The sequence below is a fragment of the Pantherophis guttatus genome, chromosome 5 (assembly GCF_059756535.1).
Source record: "Pantherophis guttatus breed Tessera chromosome 5, ASM5975653v1, whole genome shotgun sequence".
In the NCBI taxonomy this organism is placed as follows: Eukaryota; Metazoa; Chordata; class Lepidosauria; order Squamata; family Colubridae; genus Pantherophis; species Pantherophis guttatus.
Window position 1 is genome coordinate 58,716,554 of NC_142067.1, and position 27,827 is coordinate 58,744,380.

At 42.5% G+C, this 27,827-nt stretch overlaps 1 protein-coding gene across 13 annotated transcripts in view; it reads right to left on the reverse strand.

Annotated features, from left to right (window-relative positions):
• The window catches only part of KDM6A (lysine demethylase 6A), a 277,427-nt gene that overhangs the window by 43,977 nt on the left and 205,623 nt on the right, over window positions 1–27,827 (reverse strand). For all 13 annotated transcript variants that reach the window (XM_034423876.3, XM_034423880.3, XM_034423878.3 and 10 more), the window contains 4 exons: window positions 20,468–20,597; window positions 19,652–19,757; window positions 19,211–19,416; window positions 1,315–1,379 (listed from right to left, as the gene is read on the reverse strand). In XM_034423876.3, the coding sequence (XP_034279767.2) occupies window positions 1,315–1,379; window positions 19,211–19,416; window positions 19,652–19,757; window positions 20,468–20,597 (507 nt within the window). The remainder of the gene's footprint in view (window positions 1–1,314; window positions 1,380–19,210; window positions 19,417–19,651; window positions 19,758–20,467; window positions 20,598–27,827) is intronic.

Genomic DNA, 27,827 nt, shown 5'->3' on the forward strand with positions numbered 1-27,827 from the left:
CTCTTCTTCTGAACTTCTGTCAAGGCAGAAGTTGGACTTGGAGGAAACTGCTTCCTGCAAACTTTCTCCTCCAAGCTTCCACACACAGCAGCGCTGTCCTCCGCCTCCTGTGGGGGATCAGGCAAGGCTGGAAAGGGGGATCTGGAGATTTCCAGTGGAGGAAGGTGACACCAGGGCAAGCGCCAAAGCCTAGTCCACCAGAGGAGCCTCACTCTCCCTCTCAGGCCCTACGCAGAGGACCCCTGGATGGTGATATGGGTTGCCCAGAGCCCTGGGCAGCAGAGGGCAAGCGCCCAGCCCAGCTCTTGAGCCCCTGGGGCACCAGGACCCTGCAGCCCAGCCCAGCCCCCGAGGGGCGCCCAACTATGCTTACCTTCTTTTCAAGGCTGTTGCTGCTATGCTTGCTCTCCTTGGCCAGGTTGCTCATGGTGGGTGCGGGAATGCAAGATGCGTGGTTCAGAGGGAGTCCCATGGGAGGAGACTCAGTGTTGTAACCAAAGCATCCTCAGTGATAGGATGGGAGACCACCAGGAGAGGCTAGGAGGAGGGGCAAGGGGATGGCAAAAGGGCAGCAGGACTGCTGGTGGCCAAGTGCTAAGGCAGGACTTCCCTCAGACCCTCCTCCATCTCATTCCAATCTCCCCCTCCCTCCCCTGCTTCTCCTTCCTTCCTTCCTTCCTTCCTTCCTTCCTTCCTTCCTTCCTTCCTTCCTTCCTTCCTTCCTTCCTTCCTTCCTTCCCTCCCTCCCTCCCTCCCTCCCTCCCTCCCTCCCTCCCTCCCTCCCTCTCCTCCATGCCTAGGAAGGGAGCAGGGGAGGGGAGAGGTTGGCAGTGCTGCCGGTGGCCGTGGCTTTTCCACATTGGGGCAGGACCGTGGGCAGTCCCGGTGAAAGGGAAGTGCTAGCTGGCTACAAGGCTGTGCGGGAAGTGGACCATGGAGGTGCTGGTGGTGGGCGCAGTGCTAATTTACAATTTTGTGGTGGCCATTCAGGCCAGAATGCGATCAGCCTTAGGTGTGGCCCATGAGGGTCTTATTTAACTGTGAAATTGCAGATATTATTTTTAAAACTAAAAAATTATTTTTCCTGCCTTTAATCAGATTTAAAACCTTTATGAGGCACTGCCTGCCCAAACAGTTTCATTGATATTTTTTTCTTTCTAAATGACTCCAGCAATATGAACACTATTTTATATACTTGAGTGCACTTGTAGTAAGTTGTAGCAACATAATCACATACAGAAGAAACAGAATATACAAAGGAAATTAGTATGACAGGATAAGGAAATTAAACAGAGTAAAACACTATATACTCACTTATCCGAAGATGTTGACTCACTATCTGAATGGTCCTTATGATGACTCTTTTTTTCATTTTCCTCCTGCAAATGTCATATAATTTAATACAATTTGTATAGTCTACACAAATATACAGTATATGTACAATGTAAAGTGCCTATAAATATTTCTAAGATAAACATATTCAATTCACTTCTACTGTTATAATCAATATCTTATCTTCCAGCCCTTAACTCTATTTATGAAGGATTAGATTTCAATATATTTATTTATTTATTTATTTATTTAATTTTATTTCTATACCGCCCTTCTCCTGCGGGACTCAGGGCGGTGTACAGCCAAGATAAAAACATAGCATATAAAATTTAAAAACATTTTAAAAACAATTAAATAATTTTGGCCCAAGTTTAAAACAACCCAATTAAAACCGAATTAAAATTAAAAACTGAGAGGATGGGATCAAGCCAGCCCAGCTAGATGGAATAAGTGTGTTTTTCAGGGCCCGACGAAAAGTCCGGAGGTCTGATATCGTGCGTATCTCAGGGGGCAGGTCATTCCAGAGGGCAGGTGCTGCCACAGAGAAGGCTCTCCCCCTGGGGGTTGCCAGCCAGCATTGTCTGGCCGACAGAACCCTGAGGAGGCCCTCCCTGTGCGAGCGAACCGGTTGGTGGGAGGCTATTGGCGGCAGAAGGCGGTCTCGCAAATACCCCGGCCCTAAGCCATGGAGCGCTTTAAAGGTGGTCACCAACACCTTGAAGCGCACCCGGAAGACCACAGGAAGCCAGTGCAGCTTGCGCAGGAGAGGTGTTATATGTGAGCGCCCGGTCACTCCCATAATCCCCTGCGCGGCCGCATTCTGGACCAACTGCAGCCTCCGGGTGCACCCCAAGGGGAGCCCCATGTAGAGAGCATTGCAGTAGTCCACGCGGGAAGTGACGAGTGCTTGAGTGACCATGCGTAGGGAGTCCCGATCCAGAAAGGGACGCAACTGACGTATCAGGCGAACCTGATAAAAAGCCCCCCTGGCCACGGCCGTCATACGCTCTTCAAAAGACAGCCGTGCGTCAAGGAGGACGCCTAAGTGGCAAGCCCTCTCCGTGGGGGCCAGTGATTCGCCCCCAATAGCCAGCGATGGCACCAGCTGGCTATATCGGGACGCCGGAAGTCACAGCCACTCGGTCTTGGAAGGGTTGAGTCGGAGCCTGTTTCTCCCCATCCAGGCCCGCAAGGCCTCCAGGCACTGGGACATCACTTCAAGGGCATCGTTGGGGTGGCCTGGGGTGGAGATGTACAGCTGGGTGTCGTCAGCGTACTGATGGAACTCCACCCCAAAGCCACGGATGATCTCACCCAACGGCTTTACATAAATGTTGAACAGAAGGGGCGAGAGGATCGACCCTTGTGGCACCCCACAAACAAGGCGCCTCGGGGTCGACCGCTGCCCCCGTCAACACGGATTGCGACCGGTCAGAGAGGTAGGAGGAGAACCACCGCAAAACGATGCCCCCCACCCCCAACCCCTTCAACCGGTGCAACATGATACCATGGTCGATGGTATCAAAAGCCGCTGAGAGATCTAACAGGATCAGGATAGAGGAACAACCCCTATCCCGAGCCCTCCAGAGATCATCCACCAACGCGACCAATGCCGTTTCTGTGCTGTGCCCAGGCCGGAAGCCGGACTGGAGCGGGTCTAGATAGACAGCTTCATCCAGGTACCGGGGAAGCTGCCGTGCCACGACACTCTCAACAACCTTCACAACGAAGCAAAGGTTGGAGACTGGACGATAGTTAGCCAAAATAGCCGGATCCAGAGAGGGCTTCTTGAGGAGGGGCCTCACCACCGCTTCTTTCAAAGTGGCCGGCAGGACCCCCTCTCTCAATGAAGCGTTAACAATCCTCTGGAGCCAGCCTCGTGTAACCTCCCGGGAAGCCAGTACCAACCAGGAGGGACACGGGTCCAATAAACATGTGGTCGCGTTCAGCCGTCCCAGGATCCTGTCCACGTCCTCGGGAGCCACAGGATCAAACTCCTCCCAGATAACACTCTCAAGACCTGCCTCAGTCATCCCGTCCGGACTTACCCAGTCAGAGGCCAGGCCATCCCGAATCTGAGCGATCTTGTCATACAGATACTGCATAAAATCCTCAGCTCGAACCTGCAAGGGATCATCCCGCGCTTCCAGATGGAGAAGGGAGTGGGTCACCCTAAACAGGGCGGCTGGGCGGTTCTCTGATGACGCGATAAGAGCGGTAAAATAGCTAGATTTCATCGCTTTTATTGCCACTAGGTAGGTCTTAATATGAGACCTCACCAGTGTTCGGTTGGATTCGGAGTGGCTGGTCCTCCAACTACTCTCCAGGCGTCTTTTCCGGCGCTTCATCTCCCTCAGCTCCTCGGAGAACCAAGGAGCTAGGTGAGTTTGGTGCCGGGTCAGAGGCCGCAAAGGCACAACGCGGTCCAAAGCCCCGGTGGCTGCACTATCCCAAGCGGCCACCAGGTCTTCAGCCGAGTCATGAGCCAGAGTCTCAGGAAATGGCCCAAGCTCCATCTGGAACCTATCAGGATCCATCAGGCGCCTGGGGCGGAACCACCTGGTCGGTCCCGCCTCCCTGCAGCGAGGTGCAGCGGTTAGAAAGTCCAGTCGAAGGAGTGAGTAGTCAGACCATGACAAGGGTTCGATGACTATATCCCCTGTATCAAGGCCACTCGACCACTGACCAGAGACAAAAACTAACTCCAGAGTGTGTCCACCTATGTGAGTAGGGTGATGAATTAACTGAGTAAGGTTCATGGCCGTCATGGAAGCCATGAACTCTCGAGCCACCTCAGACGTTTCACTGATAGATGGCAGGTTAAAATCCCCCATGACTAAAAGTCTAATAATGTAATTATTGTTTAAGATAATTATTTCCCTTTATAACCTTACTGTTGATGTTTGTTCTTTAAAACATCAACAGTGATGTTATAAAGACTATAGATACATTACAATTCTATATAATTATACACACAAACACACGGACAAACACACATCACTCAATCTTTCCGGGGTTGAGCCATAGCCAATTTTCCCTCATCCAAACCCTGATTGCCTTCAGGCATTGGGAAGCATCACATGGTCAGCCCAGGATGGAGATGTACAACTTATTATCATTGGCATACTGATGATACTGTACTCCATGCCAGTGGATGACTTTGCCCAACAGCTTCATGTAGATGTTAAATAGAATTGGGGAGAATGCAAAGGCTTCAGACTCAATCTCTCCCTTCTGATCAACAATGAGTGGATCCAGAGTCAAGGAGAAGAAACATGATGTCTGCGATGGAATCTTGTATCAATTTGCAGGGAGAAGGAATGAAGCGACAATTCAGCATTGAGTTGTTGGTATGCAGGAAGAAAAGTTTTTCTGTAATGCTTCACAGCATTTGTCTGATAGATATGCTGAGTGTACTTTAATCTGGCAAGATTCCTATCTATACACAAACAGCAATAAAAAAATATTTTGAGAAATTTGTCCTGTTCTTAGTTTCCCTAGACCATACAGTTCCTCCTACTCCTAATCCTGAGCTGGCCCAGAACAATATCATGTTCAAAGTCCAGGGATGATCTCTTAAGTAGGGGGTGGACAATTGCCTCCTTCAAGGCAGATAAAACGTTCTCTCTCATAGAGAACCATTTATCACCACCCCATAGGCTGAACCACCAGCTATCTTCCAAACAGACCTTAATCGACCAGAAATAATGGGGATTTAAAACACAGGTGACCAAACTCACAGCTCCACTTCATTAGAGCAAATAGATTCAAGTTTTTCCATGCAAGACCATACCTCAGACAACTTCTTAGTATTACAGAGCTGAATTCCAACTTTGAGCAAATATGAGCAACTTTATCCGACAAGTGCCTAGAATAAACTTCAGCTCTGCAAGAATTCCTGGGAGTCCCCCTTACAAAGAAGGGACCAGGTAGGGCTTCCGGCAGTGATGACAGCATGGAGCAGGCGAGGGAACGGGGCTCCGCTCCTAAAGCTCGAAATATCTTCATTAAAAGCTCTTCTAGGGCATTACCAATCGCGTAGAGAATGGCAAATTAAAGAGGAAGCTCAAGAGACTTGAGTGGAAGGCAAACCCCCAAGTTGATTGGAGTGGCACTCTTAAAACTTAGTGAAGAAGGAGCTGGTCTTCAAGATCAGCTTGGAGTGCTGGCGGCTGTGAGAGTGGGAAGTGAAAATTTAAAGTGACAGCCTCGTTCTGGAAACGTGAGGAATCCCAGAAGGAAGTTAGGAAGTTTTGGCGAGAGACGGCGCGAAATTAGTAAGGCGAATAAGAGGAAAAACACAAAGTGTCGAGAAGGTGGCGACTAAAAGAGGACAAAGCAGAGAATTGAGAAACAGACTGGATTAAGAAAACTGCGAAGAAGGGGAGAGTCCAAAGAGAGGAGCTGATAAAAAAGAAAAGATTAGAAACAGATTAAAGAGATTGTGAATGGGAGAGGAAACGGAAGATACCATTGGGGATGTATTGACTGAATGAAAAATGGCGACTGAAGGATTTTGAGAAACTGACGTGAAGGATTATAAAAAGCTGAAGGGACAATTGGACAGTGGAGAACGAAGTGTTAACTAAGGGAACTTAACTTTGAGGAAGGAAAAGATAACTACAAACAAGAAATTATTGACACAAAGAAGGGGACAGTGTTTATTGAATATTTTGGAGCCATTGAATATGCTGGAAGTAAGACAAGAAGAGGAGACATCTTTTCCTAATATCTCCGCCACAATTTCTGCCATTTTCTCTCCTAAATCTTCTTCTTTCTCTTCAACAATATTTTGAAATCTAAAGAAATAAGAAGCTTTCTCCATTTCCAGAAATATGATCGATTCGGCCAATTCTCTATTTATTTGCATCGATTTCTTTTCCCACATTTCCATTTGCTTGTCAATCTGATCAATTTTTATTTCCACTTTTTGGATTCTCTGTTCATTTTCTACCATTGTTTGTTGTATTTGGGACCAACTTTGGGACCAACTCTCGTCTCCTCGTGGTTATCTGCCATTGTCTCCTAGGTCTTCATCGTTGTTTCCTGTATTAATTGTAATGCTATCTGCATAATTTGTACACTCATTGCCTGTTCTGTTTTTTCTTTTCCTAACATATTAACTATCGATCTTTGACTTGTGGAAGAATTTGTTGGTGTAATGTTTGTTGGTGTAATTAAATATAAAGTACTGTATCGATGGTTGATACCTGAGGGCTTACTTGTGACATGGCAAGAAAAAAAGTATAGGATTGATTCACTGGAGAAGGCAAAAGAATTTTATGAATACCACTTTGTGCAGGGGGATGATCAAGGGAGTAGAGAAGTATTAAGAGACTAGAAGCCAGGAGGAAGAGAAATCGGAAGAAATAGAAATAGAGAAAGACTTATAAAAGAAACAAGAAAAAGACTGCATAGAAAGAGAAGGAGCAAAAGGAAGGGTAGTAAGAGAGACTAGAAACACAAAAAGACAGATCAAGTAGAATTTGGGAGAAGCAAGTAAGCTTTTCTCAGTAAATATTAATGGATTAAATATCCCATAGAAAAGGACACTAATATTAAATACATTAAGGAAATTGGAAGCTGAAGTGATATGCCTCCAAGAGGTTCATATACAAAAAGAATACAGAAAATTATTAGAAAATAGAAAATTAGGAACATTATACAACTTTAGCAGATAAAAAGAAAGGAGGTATTGCCATATATGTAAAGGAAAAAATAAAATAAAATCTAAGATATGCAGACGACGAAGGTAGAATCTTGATGGTGGAATTGGAGATAGAACAGAAACAAATGCTACTTACAGTAATTTATGCACCAAATAAAAATCAACAAGAATTCTTTACAAATGTACACAAGAAATTAGTGGACATGGACTAGGAAAGGATTTGTATGAGTGGGGACTTTAATTTGGTGGTATAAGTCGAGAGAGACTATAAAAGTAGTAAAAAAAATAAAAAGAAAAAAAGTTTGTTACCAAGAGCCTTTTTTGATACAGCATCCGAGTTCAATCTGCGAGACTTATGGAGAGAGACACATAAACAATATACATTTTATTCATACCCACATCACTCGTGGTCCAGGATCGATATGGCCTGGACAACAGCAGAAATTCAAAATGAAATAGAAGAAATTGAAATAGGAGTAAATGATTGGGCCGATCACAATCCAATTATATTAAAATGGAAAATAAACGATGGACAACGAATCAGAATTTGTGTAAAGATAAAAAATATAGACAGATGTTAGAGAGGGAGTTGAAAACATTTTTTCAAATAAAAAAAAAAAAAAAGATACTTCGATACAAAACTTGTGGAATACCACAAAAGCCTATATAAGGGGATTGACCATTGCATATAATTCTAAGAAAAATAAAGAAAAGAGAGTGCAACTAGAAAGCTTGCGGGAAGAATTTTTAAAAATTGAATATGATGTACAAAAGGATCCACAAAATAAAAAGATAGAGGAAAAATGGAACATTAGGAAACATAAGATTAATTTGATAACACAAAAAGAAATAGCACAGAAAATGAGGATAGTGAAACAAAATTATTTTGAGAATATGAATAAAACAGGCCGATGGCTAGCATATAAATTAAGAAAAGAAAAAGGAAGGAGAATAATACAACAGTTACAAGATGAAAATGGTGTAATACAGTATAGGAGAGAAGAAAAAAAGGAAATAATACAAAACTTCTTTACAAAGCTTTACAAGCAGGGACACATAGCAGATGGGAAAGTTAAACAATACATAGAAGTGGCCAAAATGGGAAAAATTTCTGATGAACAAAGAGAAATGTTAAATAGACCAATAACAATAAATGAATTTGAAACAGCCTTGAAAAAACAAAAGATCAATAAACTATCAGGCCTAGATGGGATTCCGATTGAGTTATATAAAAATACACAAGAGGTACTACAATGGATAATGTTGGAGACTTGTAATGAGGCGATAGAAATAGCAAAAATTCCGGCAACCTGGACAGAGGTGATCATTACCCTCATACCCAAAGAAGGCACAGATATACAACAAATCCAAAACTATAAGCCAAATTCTTTGCTGAACACAGATTATAAAACATTTGCAACAATAATAGTGGGGAGATTAAATTTTTTTTGAATAATTATATTTATTTATTTTATTTATTTATTTTATTTATTTTTATTTTTATACCGCCCTTCTCCCGCAGGACTCAGGGCGGTGCACAGCTAAAATAAAACATAGTATACAAAATTTAAAAACAATTTAAAAACAATTAAATAATTTTGGCCCAAATAATTTAAAACAACTCAGATTAAAACCGAATCAATTAAAACTGAGAGGATGGGATCAAGCCAGCCCGGCTAGATGGAATAAGTGTGTTTTCAGGGCCCGACGAAAAGTCCGGAGGTCTGATATCGTGTGTATCTCAGGGGGTAGGTCATTCCAGAGGGCTGGTGCCGCCACAGAGAAGGCTCTCCCCCTGGGGGTCGCCAGCCGGCACTGTCTGGCCGACGGCACCCTGAGGAGGCCCTCTCTGTGCGAGTGAACTGGCCGGTGGGAGGCTATTGGCGGCAGAAGGCAGTCTCGCAAATACCCCGGCCCTAAGCCATGGAGTGCTTTAAAGGTGATCACCAACACCTTGAAGCGCACCCAGAAGACCACAGGAAGCCAGTGCAGCTCGCGCAGGAGAGGTGTCACGTGGGAGCGCCCTGTCGCTCCCATAATCTCCCGCGCGGCCGCATTCTGGACCAACTGCAGCCTCCGGGTGCACCCCAAGGGGAGCCCCATGTAGAGAGCATTGCAGTAGTCCACGCGGGAAGTGACGAGTGCTTGAGTGACCGTGCGTAGGGAGTCCCGATCCAGAAAGGGACGCAACTGGTGTATCAGGCGAACCTGATAAAAAGCCCCCCTGGCCACGGATGTCATATGCTCTTCTAAAGACAGCCGTGCGTCAAGGAGGACGCCTAAGTTGCGAGCCCTCTCCGTGGGGGCCAATGATTCGCCCCCAATAGCCAGCGATGGCACCAGCTGGCTATATCGGGACGCCGGAAGCCACAGCCACTCGGTCTTGGAAGGGTTGAGTCGGAGCCTGTTTCCCCCCATCCAGGCTCGCACGGCCTCCAGGCACTGGGACATCACCTCAAGGGCGTCGTTGGGGTGGCCTGGGGTGGAGATGTACAGCTGAGTGTCGTCAGCGTACTGATGGAACTCCACCCCAAAGCCACGGATGATCTCACCCAGCAGCTTCACATAAATGTTGAACAGAAGGGACGAGAGGACCGACCCTTGTAGAACCCCACAAGCAAGGTGCCTCAGGGTCGACCGCTGCCCCCCTGTCAACACAGATTGCGACCGGTCAGAGAGGTAGGAGGAGAACCACCGCAGAACGGTGCCCCCCACCCCCAGCCCCAGAGATCTAACAGGACCAGGATAGAGGAGCAACCCCTATCCCGAGCCCTCCAGAGATCATCCACCAACGCGACCAATGCTATTTCCGTGCTGTGCCCAGGCCGGAAGCCGGACTGGAGCGGGTCCAGATAGACAGCTTCATCCAGGTACTGGGGAAGCTGCCACGCCACCACACTCTCAACAACCTTCACAACGAAGCGAAGGTTGGAGACTGGACGATAGTTAGCCAAAATAGCCGGATCCAGAGAGGGCTTCTTGAGGAGGGGCCTCACCACCACTTCTTTCAAAGCGGCCAGCAGGACACCCTCACCCAGAGAGGCGTTAACAATCCTCTGGAGCCAGCCTTGTGTAACCTCCCGGGAAGCCAGTACCAACCAGGAGGACACGGGTCCAAAAAACATGTGGTCGCGTTCAGCCGTCCCAGGATCCTGTCCACGTCCTTGGGAGCCACAGGATCAAACTCTTCCCAGATAACATTCTTAAGACCTGCCTCAGTCATCCCGTCTGGACTTACCCAGTCAGAGGCCAGGCCTTCCCAAATCTGAGCGATCTTGTCATGCAGATACTGCACAAAGTCCTCAGCTCGACCCTGCAAGGGATCATCCCGCGCTTCCAGATGGAGGAGGGAGCGGGTCACCCTAAACAGGGCGGCTGGGCGATTCTCTGATGACGCGATAAGAGCGGCAAAATAGCTAGATTTCGCCGCTTTTATTGCCACTAGGTAGGTCTTAATATGAGACCTCACCAGTGTTCGGTCAGATTCGGAGTGGCTGGTCCTCCAACTACTCTCCAGGCGTCTTTTCCGGCGCTTCATCTCCCTCAGCTCCTCGGAGAACCAAGGAGCTAGGTGAGTTTGGTGCTGGGTCAGAGGCCGCAAAGGCACGACGCACTGTCCCAGGCGGCCACCAGGTCTTCAGCCGAGTCATGAGCCAGAGTCTCAGGAAATGGCCCAAGCTCCATCTGGAACCTATCAAGATCCATCAGGCGCCTGGGGCGGAACCACCTGGTCGGTCCCGCCTCCCTGCAGCGAGGTGCAGCGGTTAGAAAGTCCAGTGGAAGGAGTGAGTGGTCAGACCATGACAAGGGTTCGATGACTATATCCCCTGTATCAAGGCCACTCGACCACTGACCAGAGACAAAAACTAAATCCAGAGGGTGTCCACCCGTGTGAGTAGGGTCATGAATTAACTGAGTAAAGTCCATGGCCGTCATGGAAGCCATGAACTCTCGAGCCACCTCAGACGTTTCACCGATAGATGGCAGGTTAAAAACCCCCATGACTAAAAGTCTGGGGGTATCAACCGCCACCTCGGCTATGATGTTGAGCAGCTCGGGCAGGGCCGTTGCCATGTGGCAGGGATCCAGGTATGTGACCAACAAGCCCATCTGTACTCCACTGCCTCACTTCACAAAAAGGGACTCACATCCGGCTATCTGTGGAACAGTGGTCTCTCTCGGGTCAAAACCTTTCTTTATAATAATCGCCACCCCTCCGCCCCTGCCCTGAGCTCTCGGCTGATGGAATGCACGGAAGCCTGATGGGCACATATCTACGAGGGGCACTCCCCCCTCCTGGCTCAACCAGGTCTCCATGATACCTGCCAGGTCCGCTCCCCGCTCCTGAATAAGATCGCAGATGAGGGGGGCTTTATTTACCACGGACCTGGCATTACACAACAACAGCCGAAGGCTCGGGCCCAGAGAGTCTGAATAGCCTGGGGTGCGAGAAGGGCTTTGGGGACCGGGGCACGCCACCGCTCGAAGATAGCGAGTGCGCACCCCCACATGATACGGCCCCCTACTCCCGCGATATCTGCCCCTCCCACTCAGCGCATTGATAGAAAAGCCCTCGACAGAACGGACTCTAATGTCCCCCTTACCCCCGGAATCCGCATACTTTCGGACCAAAATGGTTTCCTGACCGGGGGTGGGGGATTAAAAATAACATGAGGATAATAATGAATGTCCTTGAATATTATGAAAGCCATCCGGAAAAGCAAGCGGCACTGGTTTTCCTTGATGCCCAAAAGGCCTTTGACAATTTGAATTGGAACTTCATTACAACACAATTAAAGTATATGGAATTGGGTGAAAGATTTGAAAAAATGGTGGGGAAAGTATATTCCAAACAAATAGCTAGGGTAGTTATAAATGAGGGGTTGATAGAAAAAATTTATATTCCAAAAGGGGTTAGGCAAGGATGTCCCCTTTCTCCTCTTCTATTTATTTTATCACTCGAAACTCTTCTAACGAAAATTAGGGAAGATCAGGAAATAAGGGGCTTAAAAATTAGGAAGGAAGAATACAAGACTCAAGCATTTGCTGATGACATGATATTTATTTTGGAAGATCCATTAGAAACGGTTCTAAATTGATACAAAAGATAGAAGAATTTGGTGAAGTAGCGGGACTCAAAATTAATAAGGATAAGTCAAAATTAATAACAATTTTTTTTTACAAAGGTCAGGAAAAGGAATTGGAGGACAAAATAAAAATGAAGGTAACTAAGAAAATAAGATATCTAGGAATTTGGCTTACAGCGAAATGTTTCTCAATTAAGGAGGACAACTATGATAAATTGATACACCAAATAAAAAAAGACTTAGGAAATTGGGAAAAATTACAAATCTCATTTCTAGGGAGGACCGCAACAATGAAAATGAATATATTGCCGATAATTTTATTTCTGTTCCAAGTGATACCATTAAAATTAGGGAAAACATTTTTTCAAGAATTAAATAAATTAATTTCCAGATTTATATGGCAAGGGAAAAAGCCCAGGATTAAATCAAAACTTTTGCAAGACACAAAGGATAGAGGAGGATTGGCATTACCAGAATGGGAAATTTATCACCAAGTGGCAAGTTTAGTATGGTTAAAAGACTGGATGGAGCTGAAAAATAAGAGTACTAACAAAAGAAGGTCATGACCTGCAAGCAGGGTGGCATGCATTCCTGTGGGATGAGAAATATAAATCACATAAATATTTTCAAACACATTTGATCAGGAATGCATTGCTACAGATTTGGGAAAAAACAAAACAAAAACACTGTACTAGAATCCCAATGGGGTTATCACCAAGCATTGATATACTCAAATTTATTGGAGAAAAATAAGATAATTAGATATAAGGAATTGGTAAATGATCAGGGAGATTTGAAAACAAAACAAGAATTGGAACAAGAAATCGGTAGGATGATGGATTGGTGGACATTTGCACAAGTGCAATCTAAATTCGTAAGAGATAAAAAGATATATGAAATACGAAAGGAGCTGCAAGAATTAGATAAAATTATTCATGGAACAGAGATAAAATTAATTAATAATATATACCAATATCTACTGAGGTATAAAATGGAAGAAGAGGTAGTTAAAGATACCATGATTAGATGGGCTAAAAATTTTGGCTACAATATAGAATTGGAGAAATGGGAAACATTATGGGAAATAAACATTAAATTGAGTCTTTCAACGGCATTCAAGGAAAACCAGTTAAAAATGTTCTACAGATGGCACTTCACACCAGTACGACTTGCTAAAATGTTTCTGAACAATTCTCCAAATTGTTGGAAATGTAAAAAAGTCCCCGGAACATATTATCATCTCTGGTGGACATGTCCCAATGCGAACAATAATTTTCTAATGAAAATTAGAAGTTGGATAGAAGAGATAATTGACTATAATGTGAATTGGAAACCAGAAACGTTTTTACTGGGGATATTGAACAGAACTTACAGTAAAGAAATTAGATATTTGATTCTGCATATAATTACAGCGGCAAGGATAATCTACGCACAGTCCTGGAAAAGTGAAAAGATTCCAACAGAGGAAGAAATAATTAAGAAAATCCTGAACGGTGCGGAGATGGATAAATTAACGAAAGAAATAAAAGAAAAGGAAGATACAGAACATTATCAAGTATGGAATAAGTGATATGATTGGCTCGAGATTAGGGAAAGTAAATGTGAATAAACGATGGAGAGAAGAAGCTGACAAATGTGTAAAAGGGATGATAAAGATAATGATAATAAAGGATAGGAAAAATGGGGAATATATATAGTAGAAAGTAAGAGGAACAAAACTGATATATAAAACGAAACACATATTGTGTGTTTGTGTTTTGTATGTTGTGTTGTGTTGTTGTTGTAAAATCAATAAAAATAAATAAAAAACAAAAACAAAGAAGGGACCAGGTCACTGTAAACAGGGTCACTGGCCAGCTCTCTAGAGATGCAATAAGGGCAGAAAATTAAGTAGATTTTGTTGCCCTTATCATCACAAGTAATCCTTAAGAATGATTCTTACCCATGTTTGGATTCACTATTTGTTTTCCTTCAGTGGGTATCTCTTATGCCATTTCATCATCTGAACCACCTATGAAAACCACAGAACCCACCATAATCCATAGATTATGCAAGCATAGAAAAGATGTATAGGCATGATCTGGTCCAAGGCTAAGTTTGGTTGGTCTCTGGGAAACAACACTGTTGAACTGTGTACCAAAGCCCAAAGCACAATCCTATGCTCCCTGTAAAATAAGGTCCATCAAATGCTTAAGGCACACGTTTAAATAGGTCTTGCCTCTTACTTCTGGCGGAACTACTCGCCCTTGATGTAGCAGAGATGTTGATCTCTTTACCGTTTCTCCACAGTTACAGGTTGAGAAAGTTTTCTAAGCCAGAAGAAACCTCTCCGGGAAAGGAGAGGCTTTGAAAATCAATCCTTTTGCTTCCCTGAGTAGCCAGACACTCTCAGACTGCTTCTTGGAGAAGAAGGTGAGTCCCTGGCTGGGGTGGGGCAACCATGCAAGTTCACTGTGGAAGAACCAGCCATTCATAATGGACAATAAAGGGTGCTATCGCTTCTTAAGCACTAGTTTTTCTGTATATTTACCTTTCATGCTGAAAGAGGCTTTCTCTACTTGCAGCCTGTTGTTTCCTTTTTGTGGAACCATAGTATTGCTAATTTTTTAAAATATCTCACTAGCATCATTAAACCAAGTGGATTTTATGTTACAAAGCCATAACTCTAAAAATCTATAACTCAAAATTATTAATTAAAAAAAATTAAAATATTTAAATTAATTTTAAAATTAAAATAATTGTATAAAATAATTAAGTTCAAAATTTTAAATCTCAGTTATATATTGTCACAATGACCAGATGAAATAACACAGAGACTTGAGAGATTATCAGGCGATATAGAGCTTCTAAGGCCTTTTATGGATGAATACACAGCCATAACGCATGAATTAATTCAATCGATGGGAATAAAGCTTGAAACCGAGATTGATGCTCTAGCAAGGGAACTCTGGGAGAAAAAAATGTTGGAATGGAGACACTGAACAGGTGAAGGATAGAGTGGACCTTACGAAGTACAAATTGGAGAAGACACAAATTGTGTGAAGCTGAATTGGGCGACATAACAATTTTGGAATCTCAGATTAAGGCATTTCAATTAAGATTTCGAGCAATTCCTGAACAACCAGGAAAATATATCAGGCTAAGTAAGGATGATCAAGGCTGACTCAGTTAAGAGTCGGACAGTGAGGAGGTTGGGGAGGAACATGGGCCAGTCCTGGAGTCTGGGGAAGGCTCAGACGAGGGCTCTGCGTTGGAGGCAGAGATGGGGCCAGGGCCATTTGGAAGTTATGTGCGGACTCCGGAGCCTCCAGAGTCAGACATCAGAGAGGCAGAGGAACAGGCAGAGCCTGTTCCCAGGGCGCACATGCGCAGAGCTGCCAGAAGGCAAGAACAGTTAAAACAAAAGGGATGGCTCGGGAGTAGGGCTTGGAGATGATTGGCCCCTCCCATAAGACTTAAAAGAGGAGCAAAGGCACGTGGGCCTTTGCAGGAAGCAATGTTTGTTCATTCTGTTCAGCTTAAAGCCTGAAGCTCTGTTTGATTCTGGACTCCATGTGGCTTTGCCAATTAGGTCTTTGGCAGTATGTCAAGGGAGCTAAAGGTGGGTGATTATCCCAAAGGACTTATCCCGAAGATTTTTTACAATTAATTGAGATTCATCTGTGAATGAACAGAATTCAGAGCTGTTGCAATAAGAGGTTTTTGGGACTACTCATGCGTTTTAATGACTCAGGAAGCCTAGGTCAGAACAGCTAAATTGATTGTTTTGATTAAAGAAAAGAACATAAATATTTTATTTTGCTACATGGAGACCGCTTCTGGACTTTATGCTTGAGGTGGAAAAAGATGAAACTTTGATTTTGGGTTTTACTGATTAGATTGGTTTGTTATTATAGAAATGGCTAGTTTATATTATTTTGGAAAAGTAAAAAGTTGAGGTTTGATGTTAATGCTTTATTCTACTGCAACAGAGAGAGTAGGATATCAATGCTTTTTCTTTTCTTTTCTTCTTCACTTTTCTTTCTCCCTTTTCTCCCCACTATGTCCTATTATTTGCTTTCATATTTTTGTATTTTATTCTATAATCTAATAAAAATCTTTAAAAATAAATAAATAAATAGATCTTGGGTCTATTCAGGGAGATGCACCACCAGAGAATCTTAGAGCCAGCAGGGAGCGACCTGCACATGGACTGATAGAAACATCCCCAACTGCAAATCATATTCCCACAGCCCCAAGATAAAAACAGGCCTACAATTCTCTGTAAGTTGAGCAAAAGATGGTTGGCTGAGGTGCATGATTGCCACGAACTTTTGATCTGCCTTGGAGTCTATACCCAAGGACAGCAGATTCAAGTCTCTAGAATCATAAATCTAGAGAACTCCACTGCCAACTCAGTCACATACTTTAGCAGCTCTGGTAGAGAGGATGCTGTGCAGCCGAGAGGATGGTACACAACCAACAGTTCCTTCTGTCCCCTATAGCCTAACTTCACAAATAAAGTTTCATACCTAGCAATTTATAGAGAGGCACCCTGAAAGTGACTAAGGTTTTTCAGACCTCAGCCTCAACCCTGAATTTATGGATTCCCACAAGAAACCCAACTTGGCAAATCTCAGAGGGGAACCTCCTTCACCAGGCCCAGCCAACAGGTTTGAATAATGCAAACAGTCAGCTCTCTCACCCACAATTTAATTATGGATAAGGAAAGTCTTATTAGGCTGACCCTATATTAAGTAGTAGCAGCTGGGTGATTACCAGGTTTTGGATCAGAGCATGGTAAAGGCAATACCAACACTAAAGCTTGAAGCCAGCTTCTATGAAACTTGCCCACCCTCCATTTCCTACCATCTCTCTTTCTGCCTGTTACCACCCTTGCCTGCATCTTCCCCCCTGATCACCCCAGACTCCCTCAGCCCAAAATGCTACATCCCCAAGTCAGAGGATCTCAACATTCTAATCCACCTTTAAGAGTTGACCAGTATTGGAATGGGAAGCCTTCTGCCGTCCCCTGAGCATCTCTTAGTTTAGGCTATCACATCTCTCTTTCCATCTGTTATACATCACGCAAAAAATTACTCCACACAAATTGCCCTGCTGTCATCTGGGATAGAAGAACCATAGCCCACATGGCAAGGTTAACACAGAATACATCTTTGCAACTCTTCTGTTACACAGGGGAAAACAGTAACAGTAGCCCAGAGAACATCCCAATTCTAACCCTAACATTGTCAAAGTCATAAACTCTACAAATGGCACTGGAGAGACAGATCCAAACATTAGATGAAACAGGACTCCAGTTATGTAATTGCTTCAGCTGGCTGGCAAGTTGTATGCAACTGGCAGAAAAGATGAAACTAACAAAATGGCTGTGGTTCTAACTAGCTAGTCTGAACAGTTAGAACACAGGCCAGTGTCCTTCAAAAGCCTCCTGCCTGCTCCTGCTGCCATTCTGTGCCAAATCCAGAGACCAGCATTACTAGAAAATACAGGCATAGCCTCATCTGGCTGCGAACATAATCCAACAGCCCACAAGTCTGATCATAGATCAGTCTTCGCTGCTGCTGCTTGGAAGTAACACACCACAGTTTGCCATTTTCTCTAAAAATCATCAAGAGCTGAGTAGCTGAGCCAAGGTCACTGCCAAAAGCTGATATGCAATGTGCTGGAGAACCAGCTCATCTGAGACTTCCACTACCACTACCACTTTAGCCAATCCAAGCAAAAACAGCAGCTCTGGGCCTACAAATCCAGCCACCTCCCAATCTCCTCCGAATTGCTACGTAGCTCTGTCTCCATGATCCTCCTGAAGGCTTATCTGAGGAGGCTGCATTGTTCCAGTTTTCCTTAGCTTGGCCATCACAACCCCAGCTCCCCATCCTCATGCCCAGCATAAATGGAGGGTTTATACGCCTAATTACAAACTATCCATGACATTATTTTTAATACCATCTTTTATATAGCCCACAATATACATTCTTTTACATTCTTTTATTTTATTTTTATACCATTTCCTAAACAAAAGCATATGTCAAAACAATATAAAAACATATTCATTAAAAAGTTGGGGAAGGGAATAAAAAAACAAACAAAATAGTCATTCACAAGTAATATACTGAAAAACCAAGTGAAGAGAAAGATTTTCAAAAGTTGTAACAGTAGGTTTATTTCAGGGAAGAAAGCTTTCTAGATTACAGATATCATTACAGGAAGCCTTGCCTAAGAGTATAGGTGGTCTTTGACTTACAACCATCATTTCAGACCAGAATTTCCATTATTAAGCAATAATAATTATTGTTAAATTGCACCCGATTCTACAACCTTTTCCTCCATGATTGTTAAGCAAATCATTGCAATTGTTAAGTGACTCATGTGGTCGTTAAGTGAATCAGGCTTCTCCCATTGACCTTCTTGGTTAGAAGCCAGCTGGGAAGATCGCAAATGGCAATTACATGATCCTGGAATGCTATAACTGTTGAAAATACATGCCGGTTGCCAAGCACCTGAATTTTGATCATGTGACCATGGGGATGCTGCAACAGTCATATGTCCAAGGACCAGTCATAAGTCATTTTTTTCAGTGCTATTCTAACTTTGAATGGTCGCTAAATGCATGGTTGTAAGTCACGGAGTTTCTGTAAATATGGCAATCAATCTTAGCGAATACCATAGATCAGGGGTCCCAACTCCCGGGCCCAGCCACAGTCCACTACCAGTCCATGGTCTGTTTAGAACCAGGCCACAGAAGTGATGGGCGAGCCTGCGCTGTCCATTTGTGCAAGTTGCGAGCTTGCGTGGAACCATTCTCCCCCCCACAAGAGGGTCCGTAAAGCTGGAAAGGTTGGAGATCTCTGCAGTAGATCACTCCTCTGGTGATCTCAATGATTTATCAGGTCTATTTAGGGCTGCACATATTAAAACCCAAGGCCTGAACATGAAATAATAGCTAACCAGCAATCATTAATCCACATTCCCTCATCTGAAATAGTTACTACCACTACATACTTGTGTGTATTCTTCATTTTGCTTAAATATTATACATTTCTGTATTTTAATATTTTTCTAAATCTTCAACCATAAAAAAATTAATAACCTTCAGTCAATACAAAAATGGTGTACCTACCCTTAAGGATTCCTGGAATGAGGAGGCTTGGTATTGTGCATATTTAGCAATTGTAGACTGAGATTTACTGCTTTCACAATGCCATGTTTTTTTTGTTCCAGTAGGATCCCAGTTTTCATCTGATGGTTGCAATAATTGTGTCCTTACTTCAACCAAATGTTCATTATTAGCTTCTACCAAAGTTTTGGTAGAGAAGAGTCCCAGATCTAAGAAATAGGAAATGTGTTTAATAAAAGAAAAAGCTTTCCTAATAACAATAGCAGAAAAAGTTACAGACATTACCAACAGAGATTACAAAAAAATATTGCATTATTCCCAACCAAAGCAAATGCTGTTTTAAATATGATAACATTTGGGTATGTCTCTTTAGCAAATATTCATAAAAATAAAATCAGCCTCCTTTGCTCTGCCCCAAATTTAATTTTTATATATCAAACTTACCTAATTTAAGAGCTCCAGCAAGGCCACGTATTACAGTAACAGGATTGTTTGGATTTGTACAAAATTGGTGTAAAGGTGGGAAGAAAGCATCACGCTTATTTTCCAGCTACAAAAATAGAAACTAACACTGTAATTTAAATATCATTGTTATTTCAAAATATAAAATTGGATTTAGTCCTTTGATTATTTTGCAAGGATGATTTCATATTAATATTCAAATCATGAAAATGGTCATTTAATGCATTAAAAACAGTGCAACAATAATCTTCAAAGAAAGGTATAATCAGCTAGATGTTCAGATGCTTATAAAATTGCATAATAATACAAGATATGTAGCTGGAGTTTTTAAAGTGTCTAAGAAATAATAAACATCATTATACTTGGAAGCGTATAGAAATAAATACGTCTATATGATAACTTTTATACAGAATATCTATGCATATTATTTACAAGTGTAATATTCTTTTTTACTGTAAATCTATTTCCCTAATTAATGTCTTAAAATGATGCGAGTACGTAAGCTTTCCTGAGAGAAGTGTGGTAAATTGGTTTCTGTATAGAATGTTTTCTCTTTTTTAATAGCAGTCTGGTTACTGAATAAAACCACTTTTGAAATCTATTTGAAATGAAATACTGGGATGACAATGGAAGTCTTATTGTTTTGGAAAACCTGAAATAGAGTAGCTCTCTGTACTATATATACTAATAAGCTGCAAGAATCACAGATAATTGAAAATATATCCAATACCTTAAACTAAATTTTGCTTTTAATAGGCACTGACATACTTTTTACAACTATCTCTAGACAATACGTACATAAATACTAGGTGTAGGTGGATTCAGCTTATCCTTTGGCAAGGGAGGATATGGAGGTGGTGGTGGTTTTGGAGGAGGACATTTATCCAATAAAATGCTACTGTTTGATAGGCCGTTTTTGCCCAAATTCCTAAGAAACAAAATAGTTAAAACCTGATAAACACACAAAAATAAAGACCATGTATTACTCTGCACACAAATTGTAGAAATCATTATTAAGCTTGGAAAAATATATCCTCCATATATTTAATGAAGGGCTTCAATATTTAGAAAGGCATTCCTTATCCCTCCTCAGTTTGCAACATCAAGATAATTAACCCATAAAAACTGAGAGCTTCACAAAGCAGAAAAAAGACTTAACAAGAAAATAAATTGTGTGATCATTTACAGAGAACATCCTTTTTATCCACACCTGTGAAAAAGTACAAATACCATGGATAGTACTCAGACACAAATTTACACTTGTGAATAAAGGATGTCATGTCCGGGAATGGCCAACTTCCACAGCCAACTTGATGCGGCCAACTCATCACAGCCAATTCACCACAGCCAACTTGCAGCGGCCAAACTCGCCAGGGCCAACTCGCCACAAGACAACTTGTTGCAAGACAATTTGGCAATTCTATTTAATTATTTAAAATAAATAAAAATTATTTTAATTTTTGCCATTCAAATTTCATTCTGTCCCTACTTTTGCATTCTATTCCACCATGTCTTTGATATTAGTGTAACTCTTGTCCCACAATGAGTTGTCCTGTGGTGAGCTGGCTGTGGCGAGTTGTCCTGCAGCAAGTTGACCATGGCGTGTTAGTCATGGTGAGCTGGCTGTGGCAAATTGTCATATACCCATCATGTCTGTTAATACCCTCATCTTAAGAAGTGCTATTAGTATAATTAAAGAGATACAATATTTTACAAATTCACAAGAATAACACTTTATCAGTGAAATAGGGACAATTGTCAACTTTAAATTATTCAATGTTAACTTTTAAAATACTTTATGAAACTTGGAAAATATTTTGAAATATTTTAAGGAATACTATATTTTCATATGTAATAATTTAATTGCAAGTTAATTAAGCTTTTCTGTTACATATAATTTAAAAAATGCCTACCAGATTCAGTATCATAACCAAGACACTTATTTCTTAGAGTTAACTTCGGAAGAGGTTCTTCATTTTATACTCATTATTCTATACATCTGAAAGTTGCCAAAGTTGGGAAACATTGTTCTAACAGAATCAATTTATTTCCTTATTCCAACATTTTCCAATAGAACTAGCTTTGCAGTACACTGGAAGAATTCATGGATAATGTTCAGTTTCTCCTTCCACTGATGGAAATGGATGTAGTTTGCTATGATATGAACAAATCAAACCCAACTTTCTATTTTAAAAACTCAATAAACAATGTCAACAACTTTGAATTAAGGTAGATTTTTGGGAATATAACCATCAATGGCCAATTGCTTTTCTAGAAGCAAAATTAGCAGTCAAAGATTTGGGTTTACTCATTATTTGTACTCTATTAATGCACAACTCTAGAGATTTCCCTTAAACTGTGGCAATCTGGGGAAGGGATAATTAGCAACTGTATCAAGGCACTACCCAACTATATTTTTCCCTTCTTAATCCTATACAATAAAATACTCTAACAGGAAAAATTATAGTATCCAGATTTTAGTAGCTGGAGTATGTTTGTGTATACCAAATATGGGTATAGTAGAAAAACACTACTATTAACCATTATTTAATCTAATTCACAAGAAAAAGACCCACAAAGACCCACCCCTGCTGTAAGTATACAGCAGAGGTGAAATCTGAACTGGTTTGCTACCAGTACCGGTATGTGCCAAAAGGCGGCTTGGGAAGGTAAGTAGAACGGGGGTGGGGGTGGAGGATCAGCTGTGGCACATAGTTTAGCTTTGCTAGAAAGCAGGAAATCCTTTCTAGGAAAGCTAAACTGTGCTGCACAGGTCATTGTCGGATCATAGCTTTTTTAAACTACCAGTTCAATTGAACTGGTAGCTTTTTTTTTTTTTTACTACCGGTTCGACTGAACTAGTAGTTTTTATCACTATCAGTTTGCCCGAACCGGAGCAAACCGGTAGCATTTCAGCCCTGGTATACATTAAGTAATCTTTTTTTGTGTGTAGCTCTAGAAACGAACAGCATTGCTGTATTCAGTAGCAAACTATTAAGAAACTGTATTTTGACAGCAGATGTATTTAAAAAGTACAGGTAATTCTCGAGTTATGAATATAATGGAGCCTGCCAATTACATTCATAACTCAAAGATTCATAGGGGTGAATCACATAACTTGAATATGATCACTCCCTGCTTTTGCCCACGCATTCACTAATCCAGTGGTTTTCAACCTTCCTAATGCCATGACCCTTTAATACAGTTCCTCATGTTGTGGTGACCCCCAACCATAAAATTATTCCTAAAACCATTGAAAATATGCGTTTTCCGATGGTCTTAGGCGACCCCTATGAAAGGGAGTCGTTCGGCCCCCAAAGGGGTCGCGACCCACAGGTTGAGAACCACTGCACTAATCAAATGTGTGGTTTGTTAAGTGCACAAGGTATCTCAGGGTGGGGAAAGCCATGGGGGCCTAGTGATGGAACAGGCCACCTAAGGCTTCTCCAACCCACTGAGATACCTCATGCTTCACCCTCTCCCATCCTTCCACACCAGACTCACTTACCTTGCAAAGATCTGTCTTCTCCCTGCCATGGTTTCTTTGCCTTTGAAGGAGAGGAGAGTAGGAAGATTTCCCTTCCAGCGTTTGGTCGGCTTGCAAAGAGTGAAAGAACTTTTCACTTTCAGCGTGAAAAGCATTTGCAAGCTGACTGGTAGGCTGGAAGCAATGCAATTTCACTTCCAGCGTCCAATCGGCTTGCAAATGCTTTTTGTCCCAAGAATGAAATATTCTGGGAGCTGTGATCTCGCACGACTTCAGGCACCCATCTGCTTTTGCAGAGAATGGGTGCCTGATGTCACGCAAGATCATGGCCCCAGAACACTTCACTCTCGGTGCGAAAAGCATTCGCAAGCCGATTGGACACTGGAAGGGAAATCATCCTGATCTTCTCTCCGTCAAAGGCAAAGAAACCGTGGCAGAGAGGAGACAGATCATTGCAAGGTAAATGAGTCTGGCGTGGCAAAATGGGAGGGGGGAAGCAGTTGTGGGGAGTGGGGGAGGGAATAGAGTGAATGTTGCAATGCCTCTGGGGTCATTCGTAAGGGTGAACCAGTGGTGGGTTGCCCCAGTTCAGACTAGTAAAACTGGCGGGAAGCTCCGCCCACCAACCCAGACATTATCAGGAAGTTTCTGCACATGCGCAGAAGCGAAGCAAACGCGTGCACGCAGTCCCATTGCGAACCGTAGTAAAGGTAAGTAGAATCCACCACTGGGGTGAACTGTGGTTCTGCAACATTTGTAATTTTGGGACTTTGTCGTAAACAGGAGAGGCTTATTGGATAACTTCGAACGGTCATTAAGTGAACTGTCCTAACTCGAGGATTACCTGTATAATTATTTTATGCTTAATGCATCAAAACAAGGTGAAATCTACAACTTTGTTGTCTGTGGAGAGGGTTTACTGGAGAATCCCAGATTCTAATAAGGCATGATGAGAGGACCTCAAAAGAGAACATCCTCTGCAGAAGCTCCCTTCCTGTGGCATTCTTTCTTACCAGTTATAGAAACTTTACTCTGGAAGTTATAGAAGCTCCTGGAATTTATGAAGCTTTTAAATGTGTTTGGGATCTGAGGTGAGAATAGGTGATGTATTTGAGTTTGGATGCTTCTAGCTATTTTTATGTAATTTGGTCTTCTGGTTTTATAACATTTATTATTGAGAGCAAGTTTGATGTAAAGGAAGTCCTTGTTTAGCAACCACGACTAAGACTGCTAACTCCATTGTTAACTGAAGCAATTACTAAGTGAAACTTAGTCACTAAGTGAAACTGAAGTCAGATCCTTATGATCTGACTTCAGCTTTCCTTTGCTTTACAGATCTGTGAAGATCAGAAGTTCAAGGTCGGGTCATAAAGTCATTTCTTCATCACTGTTATAACTGTGAACAGCCTCTAAACAAGGATTACCTGTAGTGCATAAGATACCTTATAAAATATCAGTGTTAGTCCTGTTTTGGATGTGAAAGCAACCAGGCAACTTCGGACCAGTACTTCTTTCTAGGAAACAGGCAATACCAAACCACTTCTGAAAATTATTGCTATTAATGAAATGGATTGCATATTTTGCTGTAGAGGTAGTCCTTGACTTATAACCATTTGATTAAGGACTGTTCCAAATGACAACAGCACTACAAAGATGACTTATGATCACTCCTCATACTTATGATCATATGCACTCATTTACAAAATGTAAACACCATCTTCACAGCTAGTTCACAATCACAGCATCAACATTACTTCTAGCTGAATTCTATTTCATTTAGGGATGTTAGAAGTGGAATAATTATATTTCTCCATTTTGGGCAGCTATCATCCAACTTCCAATCTTCCCTTTGTGGGGAAGGTTGTGGAAATGGTGCCAGGATGGCAGTTACACAGGATCTTAAGGAAAATGAATTATCCCAAACCATTTTTGTTGGGTTTCAGGCTGGGGTGTATTACGGAGACTTGCTTGTCAATTATCTTTGGCCAGGTTAGGGTGGGGAGATGGTGCATCCATCCAGTCTTGACTGTGGTCAATGCTCTTGACCACAGTATTGTCTTGTACCAACTGCAAGGGCTGAGAGTGGGAAGAACTGTGCTGGAGCGGTTTCCAGTTTGTGTTGATGGGAAGGGAGCAACTCCATCTGTGATCCCTGTGCACCCAACTCTCTCTTCTCTCTTAATCTTTTAAGAAGAGATTGCACAATCATTTTTCTGAAACAATATAGGGTTTCTTGTTGAGCACAGTGTTGGACTAGAAAACCTCCAAGGTCCCTGTTATTCTGTTATTCCTTAACATCTACCTGAAACCACTGGGCGAGGACATCCACCAGTTCAGAACTCTGCATCTCAATCATGGGTCGCACAGGTGAAACTGTCCATATACTAACCCAGGGTCTAGACACTATTCAGATCTGGATAGGGAGGAACAAGCTTTAGCTTAATCCCGAGAAGATAAGAGTGGCTGTGGCTATTTGGCCCCCTTGGAATGGAGCATAGTTCCATCACTGATCTTTCATGGGATGTCACTTCCCTATTAGAGACTAATATGCTACTATTTTTGATGGGCAGGAACAGCATGACCAGGAGTGTCTCTGCATAACGTCCTCTGGACTATTGCAATATGTTCTACATGGGACTGTCCTTGCAGACCACCTGGAAGATGTAGCTGGCATAAAACGCAGCAGCATGAGCAGTAATGGGCACCTTCCTCCCTTATTTTCCCACATGTGTAGGGTCAAATTTTTGAATCAAGCAATGTTGATCCACTGATTGTGGCAGAAATTGACTGATCAGCTTGTCACCTGGCATTGTGAGTTGAGTGAGTGACTGGCCCAAAGTCATCTGGCTGACTTTCATGCGTAAGGTGGGGCTAGAACTCACAGTCTCCTGGTTTCTACCTTGGTGCCTAAACAACTAGACTAAACTGGCTCTCAGTAATGGGCACTTCTCATATGTCCATATGTCATCACTGCTTCACAAGCTGCATTGGCTGCAAATTTATGTATGGGTGCAATTGAAGGTGCTGGTTGTTACCTATAAACCCTTCATGGTGTAAGGCCTTGTTATCTGATGGACCATCTGCTTCCAGATTTCTGTTCACCTGGCATGTTCAGGCACTGTGGGCATGTTACAGGTACCCTCAATTAAACTTTGTCACCTTGTACGACTGAGGAAGCATCCCTTCCCTGTTGCTAAACCTACCCTCTGGCACAGCTTCACCTCAAAGATACATGTGATGCCCACTCTCCTGGACTGTTCCCAGGTCTTAGGATAGTGTTTCTGGGAAGTTTATTATTGTGGTTTTGTTGGTAGATTTCTCTAGCTTATAGCAGAACTCAACTACATAATACAATTTTATTTGTATAAGAAGTGGCATTCTCAATTTCAACAATTTCATATTTAATATGCTTCAATAATTTATCAGTCCCTAATTTTCTATTATATTTCTCACTCCTACATGGTTTATTACTTGCAATATATGTTTACAGTAAATTCTTTTAATATACAGCACTCTACTCTGTACTCTACTGAGCTGTGCTCTTTAATGTAATTGTTCGGAAGAAATATATTCATATAAATATATGAACATTTCTATATTTATTTGCTGTATTTCTATACTTCTCCATAGACTGACATTTTATACAACAGATGTTTATAACAAATTGCACGTAAAATCTAAAATAAACTTAAATAGCTACAGAAGAGAAATGAAATAAAATCAGATTCAATTGTGAAGAATTTATAAAACACTGACAGTTCTTTTTAATACAGAAATAAAAACCTTAGGAGGGTAAAATGTCAGAGCAGAATCCTAAAGCAATCCTTTACAGATAGTCTCTGGGTTATGACATATCATTCAGAGACCATTCAAAGTTACGATGGTGCTGAATGAATGGAACTTATAACCAGTGCTCACACTTCTAGCCAATGCAATGTCCCCACAATCATGATCTAGACCAGTGATGGCTAACCTTTTTGCTGTCGTGTGCCAAAAATGGAGGGAGTGGGGGGGGGCTCGCATGCGTGTGTGCCCACACCCATAATTCAATGTGCCCCGGGCCGTTTCCGGCCTCTGGAGGTGGTGGGGAAGGCAGTTTTCACCCTCCCCAGGCTCCTAAAAAGCCTCTGGAGCCTGGACCTTCCTCACCCCGCTGGAGGCCCTCCAGAGGCCGGAAACAGCCTGTTTCCCGACTTCTGGTGGGCCCAGAAGGCCTGAAAATCAGCTGGCCAGTGTGCACGTGTGCTACAGCTGAGCTAGGGCAATGCTTGCGTGCCCACCGATATGGCTCCACGTGCCACCTGTGGCATGCATGCCATAGGTTGGCCATCACGGATCTAGACACTCAGGTCCTGGCTCATGATCACAACACAGTAAACTATAGTCATGTGACTACAACTTCTGACATTGTATACCAACTTCTCACAAGTTAAGTCAATGGGGAAGCTGACAGGAAGTCAGAAGTCATAGTCACAGGAGGTCCTTGCTTAATGACTCGCATGGTCCTTGGGTTATGATGCCAATCTGGACTATTACATTTTTTGTTGCTAAACAACGTAGGCAGTAATAGAGTGCTGACATATAAGTTTGTTATAATGTTTGAATGTTTGAATGTCCTATTCAAACATTCAAAAGAATGAAATATAGTCAATATTTCTTGGGGCTGCTACT